The following is a 13,522-nucleotide window of genomic DNA, read 5'->3' on the forward strand; positions in this document are numbered from 1 at the left end:
TTCATGGTATTTTTTTTAGAATTCCCACGAATTGCCTTACAACTGGACTCTAGCAGCTTGTATTCCATGGGGAATGCCAAGCCCTTTTGAGGGACACCATAGTATTAATGATCGATGAGAATATTCAAGGCATTTTCTCATTTGAGTGCCATTACTTGTAGTGTTAAAACGTTTTGAAAACACATTTTAGCCATTAACTCATTTTTATTGTCAGATGAAAGTGCTTAATAGACTCACTCCACTTCAGTTTTCTTCCTTCATCTTGGAATGAAATCATCTGTTGGATTCTTGGCAATACATTCGGCAATGGAACGGAAAACCTCATGACTTCATTGCAAAAAACGGCAGATGGAGCAGCGATGTGCAGCCCAGCCCTGCCATCTAAAATCACTAACCTGATTTAGCAAATACAGGCTCCCAGAGTGTATCAACTGAGCTACTTCATTCCACTGGTGCATATTTTTCCCCAGAAAAGCACCTGCTTCTATCATTTAAGAAATGTACCTTTCGATGAGAAGTATTTTTTAACACCAACTATTTTGTATCTGACATATGGTAAGCTGATGATTAAATGGAAGTGGGTAGTTTGTAATTCAAAACAGTCAAGTGGTGTACATGTTGTATACGGGGTTCTGTGGTGACCAGGAGAAAGCATATCTGAGTCATCTGAATACTAGACATGTCAGGGCTGGGCCCCTTCCTCCTGGGACACCCACTGGATACCAGCCAATGGTTGGGAGAAGCCAGAAGTGCTGCTGGCTTTGCAGAGCACTGGGGGACATCTGCAAGCCTTTGACGTCACTGACAGCAGTGGCCACCTGGCTGCCCATCAGGATTTCTCTAACTCTGAACCTTGCTGATCAACGTGAAAGGTAGATTGTCTTAATCGCCCTCCTAAAATCACATCCAGTCTCCAGAAACATTCCTAAATCCAAAACTGGACTGTTTTCCTCTACTCTGTTTTCTTCTACCCTGCTGGGGAAATCTTGGGGCCGTATTGTAGCTAGAAGGTCAGACTTACGGTAAAACAAAGCGAGGTAGCAGGTGCAGGTGAAGGCGCTGGCCCGACGACGTGAGAGACCAGGTCACGCTTGTAGCTCTGCTCCCAGTCCCGCACAAGGCAGAGCCCGGGTGCGTGTTCCTAGACTTCAGGATTTCAAAAACCAGTAACATTTCCAAATAAACCTGGCAAATTTAGGATATAATTACAACATCGTTTTCCAAGATAAATAAAAACCTTGTAACATAGAAATGTCTGAATAACTTTCTGAAAGGCTCATGACGTAGGCTTTATTTTTCTCATTTTGCCTTGGAGGACTTGGGACCCACCAGTCAGAACAATCCCAAGGATTTATTTTTCAATGCTTAGTACATGCCAGGCCTGTCCTTAAGTACTGGGAATACAAGGAGGTGTAAAAGCGGCCCTGCCCCAGGAGACAGGGAGATACAGGAGAAAGTGTATGTAATTATGGTTTGCTGTGATAGGCACTGTCGCATGGCACCCAAGGCATGTTAGGTAAGCAGAGAGGAGGAGCTCACTCACGAGAATGGCTTTTGATGTAGAATAGAAGGGGAGGGAGGGCTCAGGGGGTCCTTCCAAGGGTCCTGATTTTCACCCTCCCACTTGAAAGGAGGTGTAGGGGAAGCACTTGCCAAGAGCTGGTGCTTAGATGTCAGATAGAAGGGGATTCCAGTGACCCTGATCTGTCACTGGTGAAATGCAGTAAGTTTCTAAGTCTTTAAGATTCTTTCTTTATCTCTGAAATTGGGATAATAGCAGTCACTATTTCATACGGTTTTCGTAAAAATTAAAATATGATAATACATAAAGCTCCCTCCTCACTCTGGCCTGCAGATCATTAAGAATGTGAAGCAGACAGAGCAGCATGTGCAAGGGCCCTGAGGCAGTCAAGAGCAGAGCCACTCTAGGGACAGGATGTGCAGGGCAAGGCTGGAGTAGAGGGGGCAGGGTCCAGGCTTTCTGTGCCCAGTGCATGCATTTGAATGCGTTGTATCCAGCAGGCACTGGGAAGCCACAGAAGCATATTAAGCTAGGAAGTAACATCTCAGATTTGTGATTAGGAAAATGGCTCTGCCAGCAGCATGGAAATGAGTGGAAGGGAGACAAGACTCGTGTCAGGAAGATCAAGTTGGAGGCTATTTCCAGGATACTGGCAAGCTCTGCCAAGGGTATGAATCAGGAAAATCAAGTTGAGAAGGAAGGGAAGTGTGCAAATTTTTTCTGGACCACCAGCGAGGGTGTCCTTATTAGGGAGCAGAGAGCATTCTGAGTTCATCATGTCTTAGAAAATGAACTTGATGTCCCACTTACTCTTTGTACTAATGGACAGAGCGTGAGATTGAGAGCCACAACGTCTCTCTTCTAGTCCCTTCTTTGACCCTAATGTGCTGTGGATTCTTGGGCCCATCCTTTTTTAGTAAAATGAGAGCTTTAAAAAGATGACCCCAGTTCTAATGTGGAGTGTATTCAGATTAAATTTGGGGATGTAGGGGGCCTGTATATTATGAAGTCCAGGACCCATCTGGAGGACCTTGGGAAGGACACTTACTATACCTGGTCATGGAGTTCTTATACCTGTAAAATGGGTCCAATGATAACTTTTCTCCCTTTGACACATGCTCATACTGAAGATAAATGCAGTCAGACACATCTTTGACAAATATGTGAAATTATATAAATATATGGCATTGCTATATTCATGGTCAGTCTGTAGTTTAAATGCTATGTTGCCAAAAAAATTGGATGAATCAGGACTTCCATATTCCCAAAGTGTTGAGTTATAGGTAATTGAGTCTTTGATTTCTTTAAGTCTTTGTACCAGAGATGCTAAAGATTATAGATTCTAGGAGGTATTGAGTCATTCAAAATGATAAGAAAATCTACCCCTTCTGATAGAGGTCTTATTCTCTGTTAGAGATGAGTATTCTTGTCTTGGACTTTCAAAAAAGGTTAGAAAATAAATCCTGGTAGGGCTGCTGTGGTATTGATTTATTTTCTCACCTTCTGTTCATTATTGATAAAAAGTAGCATTGGCTTAGGAATTCTCCTTTCAAATAGTCATAACCAAAAAAAGAAACCTCCTAGGAGCTTGTGATCTAATCATGAAGGTTGAGCATTGAAATTTTGGTATACACAGGCAGAGGTCATCATTCACACTACCCCGTTCCCCGGGCCTGCTTCCTTTGATATGTCTTATTTATAGAAAACAAATGAATTTCTCCATAAACCATAGTCACTTCTTTTTAAAATAAACCCTGCTTGATTTCATTTGGTTTTATACTCTGGGAGTGCAGCTAATGCTATCAACTTACTTTTTTCTTCTAAAAAATAATAGAGTTCCAAATAGTGAAAAACAGTGTCCGTGTATATGAATTCTTTTCTCTTTTTTGAAACTGGAAATGTGACTAGAGAATTATTTCTTAAAGAGAGTCATGGTTTTCCACTGAGTAACCTTAAAGCCAACTCTCATAGAAGTGGCTTTGAACTGACAGCCAAGAAAGTGGTCATAGAAAATACCATGAGTACATCCAAGATTGTCACCCCTTAAAGATGAGTGCCTCCCTTGGCAAGAGCATGCAGGCGGGCTTTAGAGGCACGGCTGCCACTCCTAAAGTCACTAGAGAAACACCCTTCCTCTAGACTATTTGGGGGAAAAAATTGAAAAACCTATTTCAAAATACTAGTGCAGAAAATGAATCTTGAGGAAGAAATCTTCTGTTTTTGGAGGATTGAGGAGTCACCCAATGTGTATTCTGTGTTCCCTTCACACTCAGAATCTGTCCCCTAGCTGGAGGGCTTCTCTCAGTCAACCTAGATTCCCAGTATTCTTCGCATCTGGGTGGCAGCTTGCTTCTATGGAGCAGACTCTTCCAGAAGACTTCACCTCACATAGTTTTCTCTTTTCCTTCATTTCCTAAAGAAACACCTCCCTTCCTGAACATGCTATTGCATAACACTAGTGTAGAGCCAGCCCCTTGGGGATCTAACGGAAGCTATGGGCTCTCTCCCCAGAAAAATGAGCATGTTCATTCAACAGTACAACACCCTACACACACCTTCAGTTGACCACACTCTCTGAAGTCCCCAAGCAGGGGCCTCCTAGGGATGTGGAGCCCCAGGACTTTCTACTGTGCAGAAAAGAGCATAGACTTCCGATTCACAGATTTTCAGTGTCAAATGTGATTCTTGTGTTTTCTTGTAGTATTTGGAAAATTGTTTAGATATTTGAGCCTCCTTTTCATCCCCCCAATCAATGTGAAGATAATTATAGTTACCTGATGTTTGATGTAAGGTTTGCATGAAATAAAGTGTGTGAAGGCTTCAAGTATAGTGCCACACACACAGTGGGCACTCAATAGAATGCTGATGTTCCTGTTTCTCTCATAAATCATAGAATTAATAACTATAATTACTCTGTTTCTTAATATGTACTGGGGACATAAGGTTATTTTCATATTCAATTAATATCTTTGAGTACTTACAATTTATCAGGAATGTGATATGTGCTTTTAGATAGATTAAATTGTTTAATTAAACTCGTGCTGTTTCCCTAAATAGAATGTGCATCACCTGAATGCTGAAGCCATGTCTTCTCTCAGTGCATACACCACCTGTAATTGCCCTGGGGATTGAGTCATTCTCTCAGAGTAATTGTTAAAGGTAGCATGTTCATTAGAGAACCAAAGGAGGAAGAAGAAACTTGCCACCCAAACTATTATCAGACTACCTTTTCATGGGATAGGCATTGCTTTTTCCTTTTATTTAGGTAGGTCGCTCTCACCAGGAGAGTCAGTGTTGCGGAAGATAAACCAGATCTCCTAGGACCAGAGCGGGCAGCCACCCCAAGTCCCCCACTTCAGATTGCTAGAAAATCTACGTGTTAACTCTTTGTTCTTTGGCATTTCATTTCTTTTCAGTAGAAGTATTTATGAACCACTTTGGTTGGGTTTTCTTTATTAGACATTTATTTTCTTTAGACTTTGTGCTATATGACATGGGGTACACATAGACACAATTGTTTGGTAAAAATTCTGGCCAGGCGCGGTGGCTCACGCCTGTAATCCAAGCACTTTGGGAGGCCAAGGCAGGTCGATCACCTGAGGTCAGGAGTTCAAGACCATCCTGGCCAACATGGTGAACCCTCATCTCTACTAAAAATACAAAAATTAGCTGAGCGTGGTGGCAGGTGCCTGTAATCCCAGCTACTCAGGAAGCTAAGGCAGGAGAATCACTTGGACCTGGGAGGCGGAGGTTGCAGTGAGCCGAGATTGCGCTACTGCACTCCAGCCTGGGCAACAGAGTGAGACTCTGTCTCAAAAAAAGAAAAAAAAAGTAAAATCTTTGATGATAATCCTAGTATTACTAAGAGAGTGACCTCACTGTTCATATTCTTAAAAGCATTTGTTTATGTTTGGGAATTTTGCATTGAAAATGGGTTTTAATTTTTGTAGAATTACCTGAAGCCTCTATCACAAACTTATATAAAAATTGTTCTTTTGAAAATTTAGCTGTCTTTTGTAAGAATTTATGTTTTTTAATCAGCTTCTATACTTAATTTTAATAATTCTTAGTTTTCCAATCTCTAATAATATATATCTTCCCCCAAGTACATTTTGAATATGAAATAAGAAAATGTATCTAAAATACAGTGTCTTGCATGTAGAAAAGTCTCTTTCAGCTATTAATGCCGCTAAGCATTTACCTGGTTATAGTTTAATGTGGAAAAGGTATACATAAAGGACCATGGATCTTAGGACACCAATATTGAAAAATAAAGAAAAATGGAAATCATATGGAATCATACCATGCTGGGGACATTAATCCATTTGTCAGATTCCCTGAATATCTTAAACTGTAAGAGGAGTTGTAATGTTGAACAATTATAGGTAATATTTGCCCAGTCCTTTATGGTATACGTGGTGCTTTCACACCCAGTTCATTTAGTCCTGATAAGAGTTCCATGCAGGAGATACTATTATCATACTGTGGTGCAAATGAGGAACCCAAGACTCACAGCTACAATGACTTGCTCTGGAGTAACAGGCAGTTAGATGGTGCCTTATATTCTTGAGGCTCTTTCAAGCACTCTTTTCTATGATGCTATTCATGTATTACTTACAGTACACACCTTTTGGGGTAAGATTTGGTGTTCAGAAAATACAAACAGGTTAAACTAGAAAAGTACAGCTTTTTTAATGAAAAACAAGGAAAAAGAGTCATGGCTAAGAGAGAGTCAAGACAAAGAGAAACCTCCTCTGGTTTCTAAGAGAAGAGGCTGTTTCACAGAAGTCATGTTTGAGAATGAGCTGAGTCAACACATCGTATTGTTACTTTGGCCTACTCTGTGCTTCAGATTCTCAAGACTGTGTCTTAATCTCTATAAGTTAGTCCCAGCTTGCAATGCATGGGAAAATAGACCCAGCCAGTGCCAGGGACCCAGGGACCCAGATGCCCAGACACCTTCACTTCAGTAGAGAAGGAGCAGAGTCCTGGAAAATCTAAGCAGGGAAGACTGGCACCTCTAAGAGTAAAAGGCCTCCCAGAGAGGACATGGATGAAAGGAGGACCACCTTCCAATGCCACTCTCCAAAGCAGGAAACATCCAAATGAAGGATATTGATTTTCAGGACCCCATCCCTTCACGAGTGCTTATCCAACTGGCATATCCTCTCCTGTCTCTTAATCTGACAGCCAAGACCTTGTATAGGTTGAGTATCCTTTATCTAAAATGCTTGGGGCCAGAAGTGTTTTGAATTTCAGATTTTTTTTTATTTTGGAATATTTGTATCATACCTCTTGGTTGAACCTTCCAGATACAAAAATCTGGAGTCCAGTGAGTATTTCCTTTGAGTGTCGTGTGAGTGCTCAAAAAGTTTTAGATTTTGGAGCATTTCAGATTTCAGGTTTTTGAAACTGGGGAATACTCAACCTGTACTCTCTGTCCTTGCTCCACCCCTACCAGACCCTCCTCACAGGAATGAATTTAGATCTGAAAACTTCCATGTGCACCAGTGTAGCTACATTATGTCACAATAGGGCTTCAACTTAGAAATGATTTCTGAACATGCCAAGGGAGTCATTGTGTGTGTGTGTGTGTGTGTGTGTGTGTGTGTGTACATATTTGTATATGTATGTCTAAAGTAATTCTAAACTTTACAGTATACACAACATACTATATTTAAGTGATAAACTCAGATACTCAGATTAAAGTCATCCTAGGGAGCTCAGAGTGCCCGCTGGATTGCCGTATTCCCTCTGATATAAGCTCTCACACCATAGGGAAAGGTGGTAAACTGATGTCCCTTGGGATAGACCCAACAGCAGGTCACATTAGGAGGGTATCCTTGGAATCACCAAAATAGAATGTAGAAACCAGAGTTCCCAGCCCTTCAGAGTACACCCCAACCAAACTACTCTGCCACCCATTTGGATGTGTAACCACAGCTCTGCCCATGGGAGCCCTGAGACTCATCTCATCCTCAAATATGACTTCCTCTGTGAAACAGCTTCTCCTTTAGAAACCCAAGGAGAGATTTCTCATTGTCTTGACTCTCTGTTAGCCATGACTCTCTTTCTTTTTTATCAGTCAATCAAAGCAAAAAGCTATACTTCTCTAGTATAACCTGTTTGTATTTTCTGAACACCAAATATTGAAGGAGACATTGCTTTGCTTTGTCTATCCAAGAGCAAACGATAAGCCATCTCCAACAAATGTTCTGGATGGGATGGCTTATTATTAATCTACTTCTTGCCTCTACCTTTATGTTACTATTTCACTTTTACTCTCCTACTGCCCCTACTTCCATTGTTTATTCGCATTCTCTAATAGTGCATAATAACTAGTTATTTTATTGAATGAGATAAAATAATAAAAAATAAGCTGTATATGAATTAATTAAGCTATTTACCGAGTACTGTGGTAATAGCAATATATATTTTGTATTCACTGACGAGCTGCTTGAAAAACTTGGAGAGTAATCTGTCATGCAGGATATGGATGAGAGGCCTTTCCAAGTGAAACTCTGGGTCCAATTAAAAATAACTGTGGTGTCTACTAGGTGACCATCTGTGTGATGATGGACCAATTCACTTTGCAGGTCCCCCTAAACCAGAAGACACTCGCAATAATTCTTATCAACCTTGGAGTGGGGCAGTAAGCATCACATCATTAGGCCATAATGAGATGAAACACTTGTTTTCTAGGTTCTATGAGACTAGACTTGTACTCTATTTCTACACAGTGTCCACAGTCATTGTCCTAGAGGTCCCTGCTTGAGAGGTGACACATCTAGAATCCTAGGATTTTCAAGTGATTAACTTTGGTTCATGTTAGAATGATGCTCAAAAATATCTGATGATATCAGTCAATCCACTGAGATAACCTTTTGAAGAGATAGAATTCCACAGCTAATATTTGGACATACTTTTAGATGTGTTTGTTTCTATCTGTTATGAGTTTCAAAGGCTTGGCATATCTTCTACTCAGGTACTCTGACAGTAAAATCACATACAGGACAGAATTTTAGGGGGAAGCCCAATCCATGCAAGTCTCCTTTGACACATTCATAGCACAAAACTAGGAAAATTAAGAATATTTAACTTCCATTAAAGCACTTTGTATGAAAATCAGTACTCCTAAAAACAGTAAAATCATCTTCTTACAAGAAGTGACTCCAGGCCTAATCTGAAATTGTTCATTAATCTGGAAACAGATCCTTTCCTAGAGACCCAGGAGGGGTAGTGAGTGCTGCCCAGTGGCAGGGATGGACTCTACCAGCCCAACCTTTAATTCGGCAGAACCTACCTCACACAAGGTTTTGCTCAAAAATATCTTAAAAGGAAATGTGCATAAAGGCAGGGAAGGAATGGAAGAATGACAGAAAAGACAAATAATAATTTTTGAGAAGGGAGAAATATGATGTTTGTTTTCCAGCGTGTGTGTATGTGTGTGCATGTGCGCGCATGCCCGAATATATTCCTACACCTCAAGGTGGGAGATGTCTAGGATGGGTCCAGTCCAGCCTTCTGCCCCACACATAACTCATTTTTCCAATGATGTTAAGGGCTGATATAGCATTTTTCTATGTAACTATCACCAGCGAGAGAAAACTCACTGTCTCACTAGGCAAGTTACTTAATATTCAGACAACTATATGGTTAGAATATTTTTCTCATCATTTCTCTGTTTGTCTTCTCTTTCCTAGCACAACATACAGCCTATTATAATCCATCTTTCATAGCCTAATCCTACACAAGCATTTGAAGGCTGTTAGGATAATCATGTAGATGACGATGATGATGGTAACTATCATCATCAATAGTAAAAGTACGTAATTTTTCTTGAGCACTTCCTGTAAGTGCTGTGCTAAGCATTTTATACTTTTATCTCATTAATTCTCACAACTCGATGAAATAGATCCTTTTCAAAAGTTTATTTTACAGATGAGGAAACTGGGGGTTACAGAGATGAAATCTCTTGGCCTGGATAACAGAGGTAGTAGAAAACAGCTGGGATTAGACACCGGCCGTCTAACAAAGGATAGACTACTTAAACAGTCTGTCTTCTGGGCCGTCTAACAAAAGTTAGACTACTTAAACAGTCTGTCTTCTGGTTTCATGTTAGTGATTTATATCGGGGAGTATGTCTGCAAATGTGTGTTTTCCCAGTGGAGGATTACGGAGAACAGATTCCACCACTTGCTACATATTCTCATGCACAGAGTCATCCTTTTAGTGCATTCTTCTCTCGCCACATCTTGCTTAGAGTGGTGTGTTTTTTAAAATTCCTTGTATCAACATAAATATTGTTAGAAATTATAGCCATAGAAAATTGAAGCCCAGCAGTTTCCTTGCACCAGTTAAGTAATTTTTCAGATTGATCCTTCACAAACTGAGATATCTGAGGCACAAGAGTTCACTTACAGAGAGTTAGAGGAATGTCTTCCCAAGAGCACAGTGCCCAGCATCTAATTGCTCATCCGTAAATATGTGTTGAATGAATGTGTGGATTGGTGACTTCCCTAAGAAGATAGTTTAATGTCTAGAACTGAGAGCAGTGGGAATTTTCTGTTTATTAAAAAAACCCTACATGTTAGCCATTCTTTTTGTTAGGCTGCTGATATGTAATAGGTTTGTATTTTTCTGTTGATTTGACTCACCTTTGCAAACATCTTAGGCTGCAATTTTATGGAGAGTAACTTTTTGGGCATTATGCCTTTTCATTGTTAAGCTTCCAGAAGTATCCAATGTCATTACCATTGAAATATCAGATCACAAGATCCTCTAAGTTGCCAGGGGCCACTCCTCTGAGAAATCTGGCCTCTTATACATGTTAAGAGGAGTTCCTGGCAGTGTAAATCTATGTTTTCTAGACTCTATTCCTCATGAGCTTTCAGGAACTTACTTTTTTGGACAGTTATTTTTAAAATGCCCCCTTTGTTGTCTTGTCCACTGATGTGACATGTTCCACATCTATCTAAAGGAAACAAAGCAAAGCCGAAACATTTGTTGTAAGGATCTAGGGGATTAGGAAAAGTGTAAGGGAGGCACTTTGGAGAATATTCCTAAACTTTGTCTACTATAACGAAAATACCTGATTCTTTTCATAGACTATTATTTATGTTTTTTTTATATGGTGAACGAGATATGGACTGCATGTGTATTCTCAAGAGAGAGCTTGTAACACTTCTATCATTGTCATACTTTGTATGACTTAGGTCACATGTACCTAAGTTTTAGAGACCCAGCACCTCAGAGATATTTATCTGTCACCAATTCAGAAATAAGTTGCTACATTATTGCTCAGCCCCTGCGTTGGAGATGCTTCTGGTATTCAAAGGTAGCTATGGGGGGCCCAGGGATAGTCATGCAAGTCTATTTTTTTTTTTATGTTGCTAATGGTATTTGGTTTTGTGTTGCCTTTCCTAGGTTTGCTGGGATGGGAAACCTGCTCAAAGTCCTTACCAGGGAAATTGAAAACTATCCACACTTTTTCCTGGATTTTGAAAGTAAGTTCCAAAAGTTATAATAATGGAAACTTTTTTACATTCCTTATAGTTTGTTGATAAGGAAGTTATAACATAAAGATTTTATATCATAGTTGAATCAAATCCAAAGGTCACTGTATTAGTCTGTTCTCATGCTGCTAATAAAGACATGCCTGAGACTGGATAATTTATAAAGGAAAGAGGTTTAATTGACTCACGATTCCACATGGCTCAGGAGGCCTCACAATCATAGTGGAAGAGCAGGGGACGTCTTACATGGCGGCAGGCAAGAGAGAGCTTGTGTAGGGGAACTCCCCTTTATAAAACCATCAGCGTGAAACTCCTATTCACTGTCATGAGAGCAGTATGGGAAAGACCCATCCCCATGATTCAGTTACCTCCCATCGGGTCCCTCCCACAACACGTGGGAATTATGGGAGCTACAATTCAAGATGAGATTTGTGTGGGGACACAGCCAAATCATATCAGTCATTATGCATTTTTTTCTGAAATCATTTCTAATGTCATTTTCCTGCTTTTTTTCCCCCTAATTTTTAAGAAACCCAATGGAAAATGTGTTTAATATACCCATGGTTTTCTTTGATTTTAGAAGTAATCAACTTTTGTAGGTCTAGCATAAATAGAGGACATTTTAGTCTTTGCTTTCCTTTTGAAGGTCGTAAGCCCACAATTATTAAGTGCATACAAAAGAAAAAGATGTGAAGAAAACATCACGTATTTTTCCTTAAAATGTTTATGAATTACTGTATCATGTTCCAAAGAAAATACTAAGGACAGTAATTTACAAAGATTCATATAAAACAAATATTGCTAAATGTGAAAGAAAATCATGATCAATACCAGAAATAAGGCTTACAGAATATTTTTAGTCATTTCCTTTTTTCTGTATGTATTATTTGATTGTACAAACCATTTCAGGATTTTGACATATATCTCTTTTATCCTAAAGGTTATGTTTCTCTTATCAAAAACTTTAATTTTTTCTCGGGTGAAATGGCTTAAGAATCATGACTGAAAAAAGACAGAGACTTTTTCTTTTTTTTTTTTTTTTTTTTTTTTTTTTTTTTTAATTTATTTATTATTATTATACTTTAAGTTGTAGGGTACATGTGCATAACGTGCAGGTTTGTTACATATGTATAGTTGTGCCATGTTGCTGTGCTGCACCCATCAACTCGTCATTTACATCAGGTATAACTCCCAATGCAATCCCTCCCCCCTCCCCCCTCCCCATGATAGGCCCCGGTGTGTGATGTTCCCCTTCCTGAGTCCGAGTGATCTCATTGTTCAGTTCCCACCTATGAGTGAGAACATGCGGTGTTTGGTTTTCTGTTCTTGTGATAGTTTGCTAAGAATGATGGATTCCAGCTGCATCCAAGTCCCTACAAAGGACTCAAACTCATCCTTTTTTATGGCTGCATAGTATTCCATGGTGTATATGTGCCACATTTTCTTAATCCAATCTGTCACTGATGGACATTTGGGTTGATTCCAAGTCTTTGCTATTGTGAATAGTGCTGCAATAAACATACGTGTGCATGTGTCTTTATAGCAGCATAATTTATAATCCTTTGGGTATATACCCAGTAATGGGATGGCTGGGTCATACGGTACATCTAGTTCTAGATCCTTGAGGAATCGCCATACTGTTTTCCATAATGGTTGAAGTAGTTTACAATCCCACCAACAGTGTAAAAGTGTTCCTATTTCTCCACATCCTCTCCAGCACCTGTTGTTTCCTGACTTTTTAATGATTGCCATTCTAACTGGTGTGAGATGGTATCTCATTGTGGTTTTGATTTGCATTTCTCTGATGGCCAGTGATGATGAGCATTGTTTCATGTGTCTGTTGGCTGTATGAATGTCTTCTTTTGAGAAATGTCTGTTCATGTCCTTTGCCCACTTTTTGATGGGGTTGTTTGTTTTTTTCTTGTAAATTTGTTTGAGTTCTTTGTAGGTTCTGGATATTAGCCCTTTGTCAGATGAGTAGATTGCAAAAATTTTCTCCCATTCTGTAGGTTGCCTGTTCACTCTGATGGTAGTGTCTTTTGCTGTGCAGAAGCTCTTTAGTTTAATGAGATCCCATTTGTCAATTTTGGCTTTTGCTGCCGTTGCTTTTGGTGTTTTAGACATGAAGTCTTTGCCCATGCCTATGTCCTGAATGGTACTACCTAGGTTTTCCTCTAGGATTTTTATGGTACTAGGTCTAACATTTAAATCTCTAATCCATCTTGAATTAATTTTCGTATAAGGAGTAAGGAAAGGATCCAGTTTCAGCTTTCTACTTATGGCTAGCCAATTTTCCCAGCACCATTTATTAAATAGGGAATCCTTTCCCCATTTCTTGTTTCTCTCAGGTTTGTCAAAGATCAAATGGCTGTAGATGTGTGGTATTATTTCTGAGGACTCTGTTCTGTTCCATTGGTCTATATCTCTGTTTTGGTACCAGTACCATGCTGTTTTGGTTACTGTAGCCTTGTAGTATAGTTTGAAG

General features: G+C 39.6%; 1 protein-coding gene across 17 annotated transcripts in view; it reads left to right on the plus strand.

Annotated features, from left to right (window-relative positions):
• Positions 1 to 13,522, plus strand: part of CYRIA (CYFIP related Rac1 interactor A) — a 115,874-nt gene that overhangs the window by 61,069 nt on the left and 41,283 nt on the right. For 10 of the 17 annotated variants that reach the window (XM_065527390.2, XM_065527389.2, XM_065527387.2 and 7 more), the window contains one exon: positions 10,949 to 11,028. The exons of the other annotated variants lie outside the window; for them this stretch is intronic. In XM_065527390.2, coding sequence (XP_065383462.1) covers positions 10,959 to 11,028 — 70 coding nt within the window. In that variant the 5' untranslated portion in view covers positions 10,949 to 10,958. The remainder of the gene's footprint in view (positions 1 to 10,948; positions 11,029 to 13,522) is intronic. 17 annotated transcript variants of the gene reach the window in all.

Source organism: Macaca fascicularis, chromosome 13 (genome assembly GCF_037993035.2).
Source record: "Macaca fascicularis isolate 582-1 chromosome 13, T2T-MFA8v1.1".
NCBI classification, from domain to species: Eukaryota; Metazoa; Chordata; class Mammalia; order Primates; family Cercopithecidae; genus Macaca; species Macaca fascicularis.